The following is an 18800-nucleotide window of genomic DNA, read 5'->3' on the forward strand; positions in this document are numbered from 1 at the left end:
AAATTAAGTGTTAGGGAAAATATACCACTACTTATAAAGAGGGGAATCAAAAATCAAATTCGTCATTCAGTTTACAGACGGGTAGTGAGAGGATAAATCAAGACCATTTAAACGAATTACCCTCCTGCCTGTAACAAGGGTCTGAGATCCCAATGTGAGTTGGAAACTCATGGGTAAAATCGCACCATGAGAAGATCGTTCACCATCTTAATTGCTACATTTTACTGACAAGATGGGGTTTAAATGTTCTGTGTATGGGAAGAAAAAACATTGTTCGCAACACCTACATACACTCCAGTGAGTTCAGATCTGTCAGTGTTTATTCTGTTGTTAATTACACGAGAGCAGAACTATGGCGACTGCACTTGCATTGTCATGGTAATCGACTTAATAATTTCATATCTTGACCCCCTAGCTCCAAGGAAACATTATTTTTGATTCTACCAAATTGTCCCACAATTAATTGCAGGTGTACCCAGCATTCAATGGTCAGTAGAATGTGCTCTATCCTCAATGCACGAGCATCCCGCGCAGGCGCTACATTGTGTTACTGGAACATGCGCAATGCGGTTTCTAACGGGAGCATGCGCAGTACGCTCTGTTCCTCGTGCTGTTGGAAGGTGCTGAAATATGTCGAGTGCGGGAGAGTAAATGGAGCCGGTGAGTGGGGAGGAAGAGAGGCGGCAGACTGGGAGGCGAGGCTTCATAAACGTCCAGAAGAGGCCTGAAACCGGAAATAAGAAGCTTCCGATGCCGTGGATGCAGTAATGAGGGGCGGTGGTAACTGCGGCCCGGGGCCTCCCCATGGAGACGGGACCGAGTTAGCGGCCGCCATTTTATAGGGGACAGTGTGTAACACGGCGCATGCGCGGTCATACCTGTGTCAGAATCCTGGACCAATGCCCAACATTTGTCAGGGCACCAGACAAGAAGCCCAAATACTCTTACAATTTGTAAAACTGCGAGGAAAGGATACTTTACCCCAGGAGTGATGACTGCCCAGTTAGTATCTGTCGTGTTGGGTGTTCCGATGCATAAATGATCCAACACGGCTGTAGATGGTACAACTCTGTTTTATTGTCTTAAACAACGACAACTACTAACTGCTGGTTTGGGTATGTGCTTCACCAGCTAACCTGTGGACCCAGCCCTATCACTATCTTAGTGAGGCACTCAGCACATGGTCTATGTCTGAGTGGCACTCTGTGAGCTCTGTGCTCTGAGCTATCTCCCGGGAGAATGAGTGGGAACTGTGGTGTTCCCTGTTTTATAGTGCGTGTGCTCTCACTGGTGATTGGCTGCGATGTTATGTGTGTGCTGGTTGGTCCAACTACCTGTCCATCAGTGTGTGTGTGATTGCACCATGATATGCTGATGTGGATATCATGACATTCCCCCCTTTCACAAGGATATGTGCCTACATGCTAATAAATAGAAATGTGTACTGAGTGCATCTGAGTATGTGTGTGCAATATTTACAACATGTACATGAGGCTCAACTGTATACAGAGGAAGGTGTCAGGTGCAACAGAGCAACGAGGTTGTACCAATAACAGAACAATGCAATCAGCAAACGATGAGAGAAAACTTCTTGAACAATGAACGACAAGAAAAGAAACTCATTAACAGTACTGTAAAACAATTCAGTGAGCCCACTGTGCTAACAGGCTCATAAGTCAAGTCTCTCAGGTGGGTGACAAATTCGGTTTGACAGCCTCAAGGGTGGGTCAGGATCCACCGGCTGAGGAATGGGCCTGGCCACAGGCGAAAGAGGAAGAGGCAGAGTGGCAGGAAGCTCCACAAAGTCGACATCAGGGACAACAGGAGGGCGTGGCACCGGTGCATGATCTCGTAGCGAGCGCGGAACCAGACGAAGGGCCCACCGATTACGGCGGCGAATGGAGCCATCAGGCAAGCGAACCAGGAAGGAGCGGGGAGCCACGTGGCGGAGAACCTCAGCCGTTGCCGACCAGCCACCCTCCGGCAGGTGTGTGCGTACGTTGTCTCCAGGCGCCAGGGCAGGAAGATCAGTCGGCCGAGCGGCATGTGCCACCTTCTGCTGAGCACGCTGTTGTTGCATCCTTCGCAATACTGGAGCATTGTCGAGTCAGGAACATGAATGGACGGCACAGTGGTCCTGAGGGTGCGACCCATTAACAGCTGGACTAGCGAGAGGCCCGTGGACAGTGTGGCTGAGCGATAGGCCAGCAGGGCTAAACAGAAGTCAGATCCGGCATCAGCAGCCTTGCAGAGGAGCCGCTTCACAATGTGGACGCCCTTTTCCGCCTTGCCATTCGACTGAGGATGCAAGGGACTGGACGTCACGTGTGTGAAGTTGTATGAAGTGGCAAAGGAAGACCATTCTTGGCTCGCAAAGCAAGGCCCGTTGTCAGACATGACGGTGAGGGGAATTCCATGGCGAGCAAAGATTTCTTGCATTCCCGGATGACAGCTGATGATGTCATGTCGTGCAGGCGTATGACCTCCGGATAACTTGAGAAGTAGTCAATCAGAATAATGTAGACCCTGCCGAGCGCATGAAAAAGGTCCATGCCCACCTTCGCCCAGGGAGACGTGACCAACTCATGGGGCTGAAGTGTCTCAGGGGGTTGCGCCGGCTGAAACCTTTGGCATGTGGGGCAGTTGAGCACCATGTTGGCGATGTCGTCGCTGATGCCCGGCCAGTACACAGCCTTTCGGGCCCTCCGCCTGCACTTTTCAACTCCGAGATGGCCTTCGTGCAGTTGTTCGAGGACAAGCCGGTGCATGCTGTGTGGAATCATGATCGGGTCCAACTTCAAGAGGACACCATCAATAACGGCCAAGTCGTCCAGGACATTGTAAAATTGTGGGCACTGCCCCTTGAGCCACCCTTCCATCATGTGGCGCATTACATGCTGTAGAAGGGGGTCAGCCGCAGTCTCACGGCGAATGTGGGCCAGACGTGCGTCAGTGGCCGGCAGATTGGCCGATGTGAAGGCTACTTGTGCGTCGACCTGAAAAACGAACCCCTCCGAGTCGGGTGGTGTGTTAACCGCCCTGGACAGAGCATCTGCGATGATGTGATCCTTCCCAGGGGTGTAGACAAGTTGGAAGTCGTACCCCCAGAGCTTGAGCAGAATGCGCTGGAGGTGAGGGGTCATATCGTTGAGGTCCTTCTGAATGATGCCGACCAGGGGGCGATGGTCGGTCTCCACAGTGAAATGCGGAAGATCATATACATAATCGTGAAATTTGTTGATGCTAGTCAACAGGCCTAGGCACTCATTCTCAATCTGCGCATAGCGCTGTTCTGTGGTGGTCATGGCGACGCAGAGGCGTCCGGAGCCCATGATGTAGTGTCCCGTTGCAGGAGTACCGCCCCAATGCCAGACTGGCTGGCGTCAGTTGAGATCTTTGTTTCCCGTGTGGTATCGAAAAATGCCAGTACCGGGGCGGTGGTGAGCTTGACCTTGAGCTCCTCCCATTCATTCTGGTGTGCGGGCAGCCACTGGAATTCCGTTGTCTTTTTGACCAGGTTGCGAAGAGCAGTCGTGTGCGAAGCAAGGTTAGGAATTAACTTCCCCAGGAAGTTGACCATCCCAAGAAAGCGCAGCACTGCCTTCTTGTCAGACGGCTGCTGCATGGCGGCGATGGCTGCCACTTTGTCGGCATCCGGCCGCACACCCGACCGGGAGATGTGGTCCCCCAAAAACTTTAGCTCAATCTGGCCAAAAGAGCACTGGCTCGGTTGAGGCGCAAGCCCTGATCTCGTATCCGTGCAAAAACACGCTGGAGACGACTGATATGCTCCTGTGGCGTGGTGGACCAGATGATAACGTTGTCTACGTAGACGCGTACCCCTTCGATGCCCTCCATCATCTGTTCCATAATGCGATGGAACACCTCGGAGGCCGAGATGATGCCGTAATGGCATCCTATTGTAGCAGTATCTGCCAAATGGAGTGTTGAAAGTGCACAGCTTCCTGCTGGACTGATCCAATTGAATCTGCCAAAAACCCTTTGAGGCATCAAGCTTGGTGAATATTTTTGCCCGAGCCATTTCGCTCGTGATTTCTTCTCGTTTGGGTTTGGGGTAGTGTTCCCTCATAATGTTGTTCTTCAAATCTTTTGGTTCGATACAGATCCGGAGCTCGCCGGAGGGCTTCTTGACGCACACCATGGAGCTGACCCATGGCGTTGGCTCCGTGACCCAGGAAAGCACTCCTTGGTCCTGCAGGTCCTACAGCTGCTGCTTGAGGCAGTCCTTGAGTGGTGCTCGGCCCCTACGAAGTGTGTGAATGACCGGGGTGGCGACCGGTTTGAGCCGTATTCTGTACGTGTAGGGCAGTGTGCCCATGCCCTCGAAAACCTCACGGTTGTGCGCGAGGAGTGAGTGGAGCTGCGCCCTAAAGTCTGCATCCGGGAAATCGGACGTGCCTTCTGGAGACAGAGTGTGTACCCGCTGAACAAGGTGCAGGATCTTGCACGCCTGTGTGCCTAACGGAGAGTCCTTCGAGGATCCAACAATTTCAAACGATAATGTGGCTTTGTGTGAGTTGTGTGTAACCTCGAGCTGGCAGGACTCCGTGGCCGGGATGACGTTTCCATTGTAGTCAACCAGCTGACAGTGGGATGGCAGAATCGGTGGTTTGACCTTCAGGGTCTGGAAGGCTGACCACGCGAGGAGATTGGCGGAGGCACCAGTGCCCAAGTGAAATGTGATCTGTGATCGGTTGACTGTTAGGGTGGCACACCACTCATTGCCCGGATCAATGCTGTGCACTGGCAGCGGCTGGTGGTTCCGACTTGTGGACATCCGGTTCTTGTGGATTACCGCAACGCAGAAGGGCTCCCTGTCTTCGGTATCGCTGGTCTGCATACTATCAGGATATGACTCAGTGTAGGGGGGCTGAAACATCCGCACATCCCTGCAAGGCTGGCGGAATTGTTGGGAGTTGGTAGGTTGAGGTGCTCGACAGCAGGCAGCGTAGTGGCCCATCCTGCCACAGCGGAGGCATTGTCGCGCTTTGGCCAGACATTGCCGCTTTAAGTGGGCGGAGCCACAGTTGCCGCATGTTGTGACGTCATGGCGTTCATTGCGTCACTGCGCATGCACGGTGCGGTCCTGCATAGAGAGCACCTGCACATCAGGTCCCTCTGCGTCACGTCCCCTCTTTTGGCACGTACAAGCACGGGAGGCCTCGGAAAGCGCGCGAAATGGCCGCCCTCGTCCAGGAGGAACTCGATCGACTGGACCTGCTCCACCTCGTAGGACCCGTGCCGGGCCGTTTCGGCTGCCTGGATTTGGGAGTACCGGCTGGTCGCGTTCTCATGGAGGACTCAGGTCTCGATGGCAGTCGCTAGGGTGAGGCGCTTTATTTTAAGGAGCTGCTGGCGTAGGGTGTCCGAGATGACCCCAAAAACTATCGGATCCCGTATCGTGGAGTTGGAGGTGGCCTCATAGCCGCAGGACTGCGCGAGGATACGGTGGTGTGTCAAGTAAGATTGGAAAGGCTGCTGCTGGAAGAGGTACCTCTCGAAGCTCTCATTCACTTCCACGCTGAAGTGGTCCTCGAACTTCAGAAGCACCGTCTTATATTTTGTCTTGTCCTCGCCTTCTGCGAATGCCAGGGAGTTGTAGATGTGGATGGCGTGTTGCCCCGCCGTGGAGAGGAGGGCGATCTACCTGGTGTCTGATGCATTCTCCCTGTCTGTGGCTTCTAAGAAGAGCTGGAAGCGCTGTTTAAACAGCTTCCAGTTGACGCCAAGATTTCCAGCGATTCGGAGCGGCTGCAGTGGGCTGATGTTTTCCATGGAGCAGGACGGCGGATTTCTGAAAGGGTGCAGGTAGGTCTCACAGTCGCTGGTTAGCTTCCACTACTTGTATCATGTCGTGTTGGGTGTTCCGATGCACAAATGATCCAACACGGCTGTAGATGGTACAACTCTGTTTTATTGTCTTAAACAATGACAACTACTAACTGCTGGTTTGGGTATGTGCTTCACCAGCTAACCTGTGGACCCAGCCCTATCACTATCTTAGTGAGGCACTCAGCACATGGTGTATGTCTGAGTGGCACGCTGTGAGCTCTGTGCTCTGAGCTATCTCCTGGTAGAATAAGCGGGAACTGTGGTGTTCCCTGTTTTATTGTGCGTGTGCTCTCACTGGTGATTGGCTGCGATGTTATGTGTGTGCTGGTTGGTCCAACTACCTGTCCATCAGTGTGTGTGTGATTGCACCATGATATGCTGATGTGGATATCATGACAGTATCTTTTATGTTATAACAAACTTTAATTTAAACACAGAACTAACCACACTTAACATGAAAGAAAATAGCTTTCCAATTATCAGTTAAACAGTTCTTACGGGGGGCACATTGGCGCAGTGGTTAGCATTGCTGCCTTACAGTGCTGAAGACCCGGGTTCGATCCCGGCCCCTGGTCACTGTCCGTGTGAAGTTTGTACATTCTGCATGGGTCTCACCCCCACAACCCAAAGATGTGCAGGGTAGGTGAATTGGCCGCACTAAATTGCCTCTTAAAAAATGACGGTCTTCCGAGATTCCGGTTTGTGTTTCAGTGTCTCCCCATCTTTATTCCGCGGTCCTTCTTTAAACTGGTCAATAAGGTGATCACAGGCTTTGTATGGGCGGATAAGACCCTGCAAGTAAAAAAGGGGTTGCTGGAGCGGGGCGGGCTGGCGCTGCCGAACTTTAGTAATTATTATTGGACGACGAATATAGTCATGATTAGGAAGTGGGTATATGGGAGAGGGTCGGTGTCGGAGCGAGTGGAAAAAAATAATTGGGTACTCCAAATTTAAATAAAAGTTCTTAAACAGAAGGAAAAACCTAAATTTAAGTCTTACACCTTCACTAACTCCAAGTAAGCAACACCAATACCAAATACTTCTGTCTTGTCAGAAGCTCCTGCTCATCTTTACAGCATCTGGCAAAACTGCTGTTCAACTTAAATCTCCGAGCAGACTGCAACCGTTCTGAAACTGCATAACTACAGACACACCTGGCTCCTCCCATTAATTGCATTATCTGTATCCGACTATGTTCCATGACCTTGTCTAGCATGGACAAAAAACACACCCCAATAAATTATCGGCACTCCAGGGAATCTCTAGAAATCATAACAATGTTACATTAGGCATCTCTATGAAAACACGTAAATGGTTAGAATGAATAATGACTTCAGATCTTCTTAATTGCAGCTTTAGCAGACACACAGTCTGGACCTTAACCAAGGTCATTTAATAATATTACTGCAACAAGTATATACCTTAACCCAGGCTTTTAAAAACCTTACTGCACCAGATATAAAATACAATATATATACCAATTTCTTACATTGATCACACATGTAAGCAGGAGGAGAGAATGTTATGAATTTCTATCCTGGACTGACCATGATGGATTTTGGAAACGTCTTTTATCGGGATTGGAAGGGGAGGATTTATACACAGCAAACTCAAACTAGGTGAAATGTTTGTTTCTTCTCAATTTCTCTCCTGGACTGACAATGATGGATTTTGTTAAAATTATTTTACATATTTTTAGATGCAGCATTTTGAGATGGGAAACTCAAACCAAACATCACTCAGTTGAGTCAAGTCACTCATTCATCAGGACCTGAATATCTTCAGCCTTTGATTGTGGAAGCTATAATTAACTGGGGAAAACCAACATTAGTGGTGTAAGAATGGACCTGACCCTGGTAAATTGGAGTCAAAGGGTGGCAGGGGAAACTGTAACTGAGCAATGGGCTGCCGATAAAGAAGAGTTCAATCAGAGTAAAGGAATATCTGATGAAGGGAAGGAGATAGAGAAACAGATAAGAAGAAAAGTGTGCTTATTAGGATCAGCAATGGGGAACAATCAGAGAGTGGGATAGATGATGGTAAACATTCAAAACGTGCATGGGAGAGCGGGGATTTGATCGAGGTATAGAAAATATTAAGAGGGATTGATAAATGTAAGCCAAATGTTCCCCCATGTGGGGCAATCTAGAATGAGAGGTCACAGATATAGGTTGAGAGGCGGTAAATTTAAAACTGAGGTGAAGAGGGAATACTTCTCGCAGTGGGTGGTGAATTTACAGAGCTCATTACCCCATAGTGCGGTGGAGTCTGAGTCATTAAATGGTTTCAAGAGGGAGATAGGTACATTTCTGATTTTAAAAAAATGGTTAAAAGGATATGGAGAACAGAAAGGGAGCTGGATTTGAAGCCAAGAAGAGATCAGCCATGATCTTATTGAATGGCAGAGCAGGCTCGAATGGCTGAATTGCCTACTCCTGCTCCTTATACCTATGTGCCCATGTAAGTGTCCCGAACCCTGGCACCGGGAAGGCAACACAGCCATAGGGACTCTCGATCCTCCTTGTAAAACATGAGCTTGAGTTGTAGAATTTCTTAAAGGATCCTGAAAGAATTATCCAACTTTATTTGGATTTCAGCCCAGGGATGAGGGAGAGTGTGTGGGACGGGGATTTACAGATTTGGGGGAATAAGAGATGAAAAATGTTTCAGAGAAACTAGAATTGTCTGTTCAGAATTTCTATTTTGCATTTAAAGTAATGATTTTGTAAACTCATTTTACAGGGGGTTAGACTTGCGGATGGTTCACTTGAATCAAACATTACATCAAGATCTGACAGTCACTCGAGTCATCAGGACCTGAATATTATCCACCTTTGAATGTGGATTGAGAGTTTGTCTGTTCGGTCTGTGGATAAAGATTTAAAACATCAGTGTCTGGAACAATTTTGAGACACACACATTCTCGAGTGAAAGTGTTCCAGTGAACTAACTATAGAAAGAGTTTTAACCAGTTACACATTCTGAAAGAACCATTCACAGTGGGGAGAAACTGTACACGTGTTCTGTGTGTGGACGAGGCTGCAATTGATCATCCAACCTGGAGAGACACAAGAACACCGTCACCAAGGAGAAACCATGGAAATGTGGTGATTGTGGGAAGGGATTCATTTCTCCATCCCTGCTGGAAATTCATCGGCGAATTCACACCGGAGAGAGGCCATTCACCTGCTCTGAATGTGGGAAGGGAGTTACTCAATTATCAAACCTTCTGATACACCAGCGCATTCACACTGGCGAGAGGCCTTTCACCTGCTCCGTGTGCGGGAAGGGCTTCATCAGTTCATCCAACCTTGGGACCCACCAACGGGTTCACACTGGGGAGAGACCGTTCACCTGCTCTATTTGTGGGAAAGGATTCTCTCAGTCACCAGTTCTGCTGACACACCAACTTGTTCACAGTGATCAGAGACTGTTTAAATGTCCTGACTGTGAAAAGAGCTTTAAAAGCTCAACAAATCTGTTGAAACACCAACACATTCATACAGGGGAGAGACCATTTATCTGCTCCGTGTGTGGGAAAGGATTCAGTCAGGCATCTAACCTTCTCAGGCACCAGCGGGTTCACACTGTGAAGACACCTTTCATCTGCTCCGTGTGTGGGAAGGCATTCACTTTTTCATCCAACCTGCATAGACACCAACAGTTTCACTTATGACTACAGGGGTTGGATTCTGTTGTTGCTGCTGCTGTTCATGTCGTCCAGAACTGAACCATGTTCATTCTGATAGTTGGGTTGGTTTTTAGTTACCAGCGGGGGTGGGAACGGGCGCTGGTGTGATGTGAAAATTACTTTCCTGGTCAGTGACACAGGATCTGCAGCCTCTGAGACCGTTTGTAATTTTCAAAAGGCTGGAAGAGAGGAGGGAACGAGAAACCTGCTCATTCCAATAAATAGCAATTTAAGCTCATCGATGAACTTGTTATGGAGCCTGTCTGGAACAAAATGGGATTGTCAATCTGTTTTTTGCATGAAGTTAGACAGTGTGGTGCATGTTAGTGCACTGCTGTCAGAGTCACTGTGGGTCAAAACATGGTTTGTTTTCATGTGATTTTCTGTGAGATTTGAGGGATAAACTAGCACAGTTCTGAGTGCTGCACCTAGATTTGATGTCGATGGTCGCATAGTGCGGTCTTTATTCACCTGGCCCTTTCATGAGCTGCCTGCTTCCCTCGGCAAAACAGCAGTCCCCAAAATGGCTGCTGCCTGCATTTGGTGTTGGAGGTGAGCTCAGCTTTTGCTGAATCATTGACAATTTACATTTAACCTGGTGTCACGAGAATGATGCCGTTCAGTTGCAGGGTTCAAACCTGGAATCCATCCAGTATCAGGTTCCCTGACACCACTCTTGGACTCTTGGAGCTGATTTCTGTTGACGTTAGTGACCCCTATAATGGGGCTGGAGTTTAATATTCTAGATATTAATATCAAATGTGAAGTAAATCAGTTTGGTGTCAAACTCGCACTGTGTCGAGTATTTGTTTCCTCCAAGGTAAAAAGAGACTAATTGAAATCCCGTTCTCGACTGTTCCACTTCTGGGTCATATCTCCTTTGTCAAAGAAAGATTTGTATTTTTGTCGAGCCTTTCATGAACTCAAGATGTCCTGGCATTTTACAGCCAATTTAATTCCCTTGAAGTGCAGTTAATGTTGTAATGTAGGAAATACAGCAGCTAATTTGTGCACAGCAAGATCTCATAGACTGCAACACGCTCAGACCCAGTGTGTTAGCTTCGTTAAAAAGGCATTGGAGTATAAGAGTCCACTACAGTTAAACATGGCAGTGCTGAGGCCTCAGCTGGAGTACTGTGCACAGGTTTTGTCTCCTTACCCAGGGAAGGACATACTTACTGAGGGGTTGTTGAGGATTGGTTCACTGGACTGGTTCCTGGAGTAAGGGCATTGTCCCATGAGGAGAAATTGAGTTGACTTGGCCATTATTGAGTGGAGATGGTTAGGGTCTGTCTAGTAGGAGATGGTCATTGCCTGGCACTTAAACCAAGTTTTTGATCATCGTTAATATTATCATTTCAGTTCAGCATCTAATTCTGAGTGGACTTTAGGAGTCCTTGTATGTTCACCTTAAGACATAGGAGCAGAATTAGGCCACTTGGCCCATCGAGTCCGCTCCGCCATTCAATCATGGCTGATATTTTTATCATCCCCATTCTCCTGCCTTCTCTCCATAACCCCTGATCCCCTTATTAATCAAGAACCTATCTATCTCTGTCTTAAAGACACTCAGTGAATTGGCCTCCACAGTCTTCTGCGGCAAAGAGTTCCGCAGATTCACCACCCTCTGTCTGAAAAAATTCCTCCTCATCTCTGTTTTAAAGGATCGTTCCTTTAATCTGAGATGGTGTCCTCTGGTTCTAGTTTTTCCTACAATGGAAACATCCTCTCCACGTCCACTCTATCCAGGCCTCGCAGTATCTTGTACGTTTCAATAAGATCCCCACTCATCCTTCTAAACTCCAACGAGTACAGACCCAGAGTCCTCAAACGTTCCTCATACGACAAGTTCTTCATTCCAGGGATCATTCTTGTGAACCTCTGGACCCTTTCCAAGGCTAGCACATCCTTCCTTAGATATGGGGCCCAAAACTGCTCACAATACTCCAAATGGGGTCTGGCCAGAGCCTTACACAGCCTCAGAAGTACATCCCAGATCACAGTGCCATATAGGTTTTTCTAACTGGCGTCAATAGTCTACCATTAGTAAATTGATCTTTTAAATAATGCTGCTGCCTTATAAAATTGAATGTTGTTAGTCTGAGCATTTGCATACTATAACCATTTTGTATTTAACATACATTAATTCATATTGCATTATGGGCTTGAAAACAACACTTTTTTGTAGCGCATGTTCTTGCAAAAGGAATTAGTTATAATGTGGGATCACCAAAATACAACTAACACCAATGGGTGCACAATGCAATAGTTAGAATTGGAATGCCAGTTCTCACTTCTGGATTTGAGACAAGAATATATTTTTATAACTCAGTGTAGGATATATCTGAAGCTCAAGAATATTAAACGCAACGTAATGTACATATATAAAACAACTAGTGATGCCACTGATGAGTTTGATTTTGAGAACTTCTGCAGGCAGATATGTTTTACCTTTTGAAGTGGATTTAACATAAGGAACCATTCAAGAAATTTACATTTCTATCATTGCATTTAGTCTGGATAGAGCTTAGGTATTCAAAGTGTTATACACAGAATTATTAAAAAAGATCTATGTACAGTAAGACCTGATGAGAACAAAAATGCGCTGATCTGTATTTTAACTAAGGTTATATCAAGTGCAGTATGTTGAATAAAGTCATTACATCTGTATGTTGCATGTTAGTTCACAAATCCCGATATCCACTCCTCCAAGTTTGAGGACTCTGGGTCTGTACTCTTTGGAGTTTAGAAGGAAGAGCGGGGATCTTATTGAGACTTACAGGATACTGCGAGGCCAAGATAGAGTGGACATGGAGAGGATGTTACCACAAGTAGGGAAAACTAGAACCAGAGGGCACAATCTCAGACTAAAGGGACAATCCTTTAAAACACAGATGAGGAGATATTTCTTCAGAGGGTGGTGAATCTGTGGAACTCTTTGCCGCAGAAGGCTGTGGAGGCCAAATCACTGAGTGTCTTTAAGACAGATATAGATAGGTTCTTGATTAATAAAGGGTCCGAGATTATGGGGCAAAAGTAGGAGAATGGGGATGAGAAACATGTCAGCCATGATTGAATGGCAGCAGACTCAATGGGCCGAATGGCCTAATTCTGCTTCTATGTCTTATGGTCTATTGGTTATAAATTACAGTTAAACCTGGGCACATAGTCCTTTCCAGACATGTCTGAATGTAATCAGTTATCCAACAGTTCAGCAACAATCGAGAGAGATATTTCACAGAACAAGTAACATCCAGTGATTCACTGTATATCAGCACTAATGGACCAGAGTCTGAGAAATCGGTGAGTTTACTTTCAAGTAATTCCTTCAATATCTGAGAAGCTAATAGCTTTGAACAGCCCATCTACCAAATAGCTCGAGCCTATTTGTGATTATAAATACTCAGAGCTCACACAGCCGCAATCTCGAGTTACAGAACAGATTCTGCTCCTGTCAATGGAGAGCTGCAGGATTGGACTGTGATCTGTTTACTGCTCATCTTCGGTTCAGCGCAGTCTCTGACTAATTTGCATTTAATAGGGTTTGCAGACATAATGCTTTATCCACACATGATGTGATGTGATGGGGTCCCTGCTCAGTCTAAACTGGGCAACTGACATTAGAGATCAACCCCAAATGTCAGAATAAACATGATTCAGTCCAGGATGTGATTAACAGCAGCAATTCCTGCAAAATCATTTGTGAACTCGCTGGTGTCTCCAGGTGGGACCAGTGAATGAATCCATTTCGACACTCACAGCAAGTGAACAGTTTCCCCCCCCCCGTGTGAATTCGTCGGTGCATCAGCAGATTGAATGACTGAGTGAATCCCTTGCCACACTTGGAGCAGGTGAACGGCCTCTCCCCAGTGTGCGTGCGCTGGTGTGCAGTGAGATGAGATGATCGTCTGAACCCAGTCCTGCAGTGAGAGCACCTGAACGGTCTCTCATCACTGTGAACACGTCGATGGTATTGCAGATCTACAGAACCTTTGAAGCATTTCCCAGTCTGGACATTTAAAAGGTCTCTCGTCAGTGTGAATTCGTTGGTGTGTCAGAAGGTGGGGTGATGTCCTGAACCTCTTCCCACACTGTGAGCAGCTGAATGGTGCGTACCCGGTGTGAATGCGCTGGTGCTCCCTCAGTGGGTTTTAAAGCTCTTCTCCCAGTCGGAGCATTTAAACTCTCTCTTGACGGTGTGAACTTGCTGGTGTGTCAGCAGGTGGGATGAGAGAGTGAATCTGTTCCACACAGGAATCAGCTCAGACGGGGATCTGAATCCCTTGCCACAGTCCCCACATTTTCAGAAACCCGGATATCCGGGTCCTGATGAACAGGGCAACTCCGGCAGATTTTCATGTGATGTTTGGTTTGACTTTCCCCGAGTGTAAATCCTTCCAAAACCCAGTAAAACTATTTGTACAAACAAGGGACATTTAAAGAGAGCCCACCAAAACACAAAAGCAGGTTGTGAAATTGAGCTGAATGAATCTGGTCATTTGTGGGGCCAGTACTGGGAAAAAGTGACCATGAAAACTGCTGGATTGTTATAAAAACCCACTGGTCACTAATGTCTTTCAGGGAAGGGAACCTGCCACCCGGTCTGTGCCTGCACAAGAGTCTGGCTTCTATGGGAGACAGAAATCTTATTGGAGGGATTCAAACATTGAGTTCGGGAAAGATGGGTATGGATTTTGGAGTTAAGACAGAATCTGGAGCGGAAATGGTGCATAGAGATGGAGCGGTTGTTTGCAAGGACAGTGGGGTGAAAAGTTGTTTTCATTGAGGAGAGGTGATGATGGCAGATTTGAAGGAAAGAGGTTCAGTCCCTGAAGAGAGAGAACTGTGAACAAAGTCAGTGAACTTGGGGAGGTTGGATTGTCAGTACTTTAATGGGAATAGGGCCATTGGAGCAGGAGTGGGTCTAATGGATAAGATGAATCCTGATAGGGCATGAGGGGAGATGGGAGTGAAACGAGAGAAAAATGTGGGTTCAGGGAGGGCTCAGGAAAGGGGAAACTTTAGAGACAGTTTGGCCCAGTGAGCTAGTGGAAGGAGGGAAGGGACAGAGATAACTGATCAGATTGTCTCAGACTTAGTGACAAAGAAACTCCATGAGCTCCTCACACTTGGTGTTGAAGGTGAGGATGGAGGAGACAGGGAGAGTGCTTAAAAAAAAAAGACTTGTGTTAGAGATATTTTGGTAGTTAATACAGAGCTGATTTATTTTCCATTTAACTTTAATTTCCAAAACCCAGTCTTAAAGGGAGACCTGAACAGTCTCTCATCACTGGGAACACCTTGATTATACATGATTTAAAACATCTCTTCACACTGGGAACCCACTGTTGTTTCAGCAGAAACGATGACTAAGTGAATCCATCCTGTCATTCGGGTCAGTTGAACGGTATCTCCTCAGGGAGACCTCGCTGTTGTGTTAGAAGGGTGGCTGTCTGAATTAATCCCTTCCCAAACACAGATAAGGTGAATGGTCTCTTCACACTGTGAGCTCGCTGGTGTCTCAGCAGGTTGGATGACTGGGTGAATGTTTTCCCACACTTGGAGCAGGTGAATGGCCTCTCCCCAGTGTGAACCCGCTGGTGTGTAATGAGGTCAGATGATCGCCTGAACCCAGTCCCACAGTCAGCGCACGTGAACGGCCTCTCATCAGTGTGAGCACGTTGATGGGACACCAAGTCCCAGGAACATTTAAAGCACTGCCCACAATCCGGGCATTTAAAAGGTCTCTCATCAGTGTGAACTTGCTTGTGTCTCTGCAGGTGGGATGACCGAGTGAATCCCTTTCCACACATGGAGCAGGTGAATGGTCTCTCCCCCGTGTGAATTCGTTGGTGTGTCAGCAGATCAGACGACAGAGTGAATCCCTTCCCACACTCGGAGCAGGTGAATGGTCTCTCCCCAGTGTGAACTCTCTGGTGTGTCAGCAGGTCAGATGACCGAGTGAATCCCTTCCCACATTTGGAGCAAGTGAATGGCCTCTCCCCAGTGTGAATTCGCTGGTGTGTCAGCAGATTGGTTGAATTAATGAAACCCTTCCCACACTGTGAGCAGGTGAACGGCCTCTCCCCAGTGTGAACTCGTTGGTGTGTCAGTAGAGTGGATGACTGAGTGAATCCCTTCCCACACACGGAGCAGGTGAATGGCCTCTCCCCAGTGTGAATGCGTTGATGAGTTTCAAGCTTCGACTGGTAATTGAATCCCTTCCCACAGTCCCAACATTTCCACGGTGTCTCCCCGTTGTGACTGCATTTATGTTGTGAGAGGTAAGATGACTGGTTGAAGTCTTGTCCACACACACAACACGTGTATGGTTTCTCCCCACTGTGAACGGTGCTTTTTCCTTCCATGTTCAAAATCCAATGATGTTCAGGTTAAATTGGGGATTCTGTCAGATCTGATGTAATGTTCAGTTTGAGTTTCCCAACTGCAAATTTGCTCTAATACCCTGTGAAATTGATTTAAAACAGACAAAAGAGAGTGAGAGAGAGCCCACAAATACACAAAGGCAGGTTGTGAAATTGAGCTGAATGAATCTGGTCATTTGTGGGGCCGGCACTGGGAAAAATGACCATGAAAACTGCTGGATTGTCATAAAAACCCAACTGGTTCATTAATGTCCTTCAGGAAAAAGAACCTACCACCCAGCATTCCTAGGCCTACGGAAGGCTGTGGCCTCGATGTGAAGAGGAGAGAGGGAAGTAAGACCATAAGACATAGGAGTGGAAGTAAGGCCATTCGGCCCATCGAGTCCACTCCACCATTCAATCATGGCTGATTTCAACTCCATTTACCCGCTCTCTCTCCATAGCCCTTAATTCCTCGAGAAATCAAGAATTTATCAACTTCTGTCTTAAAGACACTCAATGTCCCGGCCTCCACCGCCCTCTGTGGCAATGAATTCCACAGACCCACCACTCTCTGGCTGAAGACATTTCTCCTCATCTCTGTTCTAAAGTGACTCCCTTTTATTCTAAGGCTGTGCCCCCGGGTCCTAGTCTCCCCTGTTAATGGAAACAACTTCCCTACATCCACTCTATCTAAGCCATTCATTATCTTGTAAGTTTCTATTAGATCTCCCCTCAACCTCCTAAACTCCAATGAATATAATCCCAGGATCCTCAGACGTTCATCGTATGTTAGGCCTACCATTCCTGGGATCATCCGTGTGAATCTCCGCTGGACCTGCTCCAGTGCCAGTATGTCCTTCCTGAGGTGTGGGGCCCAAAATTGCTCACAATATTCTAAATGGGGCCTAACTAATGCTTTATAAAGCTTCAGAAGTACATCTCTGCTTTTATATTCCAAGCCCCTTGAGATGAATGACAACATTGCATTTGCTTTCTTAATTACGGACTCAACCTGCAAGTTTACCTTTAGAGAATCTTGGACTAGGACTCCCAAGTCCCTTTGCACTTCAGCATTATGAATTTTGTCACCGTTTAGAAAATAGTCCATGCCTCTATTCTTTTTTCCAAAGTGCAAGACCTCGCACTTGCCCACGTTGAATTTCATCAGCCATTTCTTGGACCACTCTCCTAAACTGTCTAAATCTTTCTGAAGCCTCCCCACCTCCTCCATACTACCTGCCCCTCCACCTATCTTTGTATCATCGGCAAACTTAGCCAGAATGTCCTCAGTCCCGTCATCTAGATCGTTAATATATAAAGAGAATAGCTGTGGCCCCAACACTGAACCCTGCGGGACACCACTCGTCACCGGTTGCCATTCCGAAAAAGAACCTTTTATCCCAACTGTCTGCCTTCTGCCTGACAGCCAATCGTCAATCCATGTTAGTACCTTGCCTCGAATACCATGGGCCCTTATTTTACTCAGCAATCTCCCGTGAGGCACCTTATCAAAGGCCTTTTGGAAGTCTAGATAGATAACATCCATTGGCTCTCCTTGGTCTAACCTATTTGTTATCTCTTCAAAGAACTCTAACAGGTTTGTCAGGCACGACCTCCCCTTACTAAATCCATGCTGACTTGTCCTAATCCGACCCTGCACTTCCAAGAATTTAGAAATCTCACCTTAACAATGGATTCTAGAATCTTGCCAACAACCGAGGTTAGGCTAATTGGCCTATAATTTTCCATCTTTTTCCTTGTTCCCTTCTTGAACAGGGGGGTTACAACAGCGATTTTCCAATCCTCTGGTACTTTCCCCGACTCCAGTGACTTTTGAAACATCATCACCAACGCCTCCACTATTTCTTCAGCTATCTCCTTTAGAACTGTAGGATGTAGCCCATCTGGGCCCGGAGATTTATCAATTTTTAGACCTCTTAGTTTCTCTACAACTTTCTCCTTTGTGATGGCTACCATATTCAACTCTGTCCCCTGACTCTCCGGAATTGTTGGGATATTACTCATGTCTTCTACTGTGAAGACTGACGCAAAGTACTTATTCAGTTCCTCGGCTATTTCCTTGTCTCTCATCGCAAAATTACCAGCGTAATTTTGGAGCGGCCCAATGTCAACTTTTGCCTCCCGTTTGTTTTTAATGTATTTAAAGAAACTTTTATTATCATTCCTAATGTTACTGGCTAGCCTACCTTCAAATTTGATCCTCTCTTTCCTTATCTCTCTCTTTGTTATCCTCTGTTTGTTTTTGTAGCCTTCCCAATCTTCTGACTTCCCACTACTCTTTGCCACATTATAGGCTTTCTCTTTTGCTTTGATGCATTCCCTAACTTCCTTTGTCAGCCATGGCTGCCTAATCCCCCTCTGATAACCTTTCTTTTCTTTGGGATGAACCTCTGTACTGTGTCCTCAATTACTCCCAGAAACTCCTGCCATTGCTGCTCTGCTCCCAGTTGATTGGCGTCAGTTCCTCCCTCATGCCCCTGTAGTTACCTTTATTTAACTGTAACACCTTTACATCTGATTCTACCTTCTTTCTTTCAAATTGGAGATTGAATTCGACCATATTATGATCACTGCCTCCTAAGTGCTCCCTTACTTTAAGATCTTGAATCAAGTCTGGCTCATTACATAACACTAAGTCCAGAATGGCCTGTTCCCTCGTGGGCTCCATCACAAGCTGTTCCAAAAAGCCCTCCTGTAAACATTCAATGAATTCCCTTTCCTTGGGTCCACTGGCAGTATTATTTACCCAGTCCACCTGCATATTAAAGTCCCCCATGATCACTGTGACCATGCCTTTCTGACATGCACTTTCTATTTCGTGGTGCATCTTGTGCCCCTGGTCCTGACCACTGTTAGGAGGCCTGTAC

At 46.9% G+C, this 18800-nt stretch overlaps 1 protein-coding gene and 1 long non-coding RNA gene across 2 annotated transcripts in view; both read right to left on the bottom strand.

Annotated features, from left to right (window-relative positions):
• Window positions 1–5917: 5917 nt before the first annotated feature.
• Window positions 5918–11040, bottom strand: LOC140418709 (uncharacterized). Its single transcript, XR_011945261.1, has 2 exons — window positions 9416–11040; window positions 5918–8719 (listed from the first exon to the last, which is right to left on the bottom strand). It is a non-coding gene; the product is annotated as an uncharacterized lncRNA (long non-coding RNA).
• A 3702-nt stretch (window positions 11041–14742) lies between these two features.
• LOC140422821 (uncharacterized) overlaps window positions 14743–18800 on the bottom strand; it is a 44671-nt gene continuing 40613 nt past the window's right edge. The window contains 1 exon segment of the mRNA XM_072507724.1: window positions 14743–16002. Within this exon segment, the coding sequence (XP_072363825.1) occupies window positions 14941–16002 (1062 nt within the window). The 3' untranslated portion in view covers window positions 14743–14940.

This window comes from Scyliorhinus torazame, chromosome 5 (assembly GCF_047496885.1).
Source record: "Scyliorhinus torazame isolate Kashiwa2021f chromosome 5, sScyTor2.1, whole genome shotgun sequence".
NCBI classification, from domain to species: Eukaryota; Metazoa; Chordata; class Chondrichthyes; order Carcharhiniformes; family Scyliorhinidae; genus Scyliorhinus; species Scyliorhinus torazame.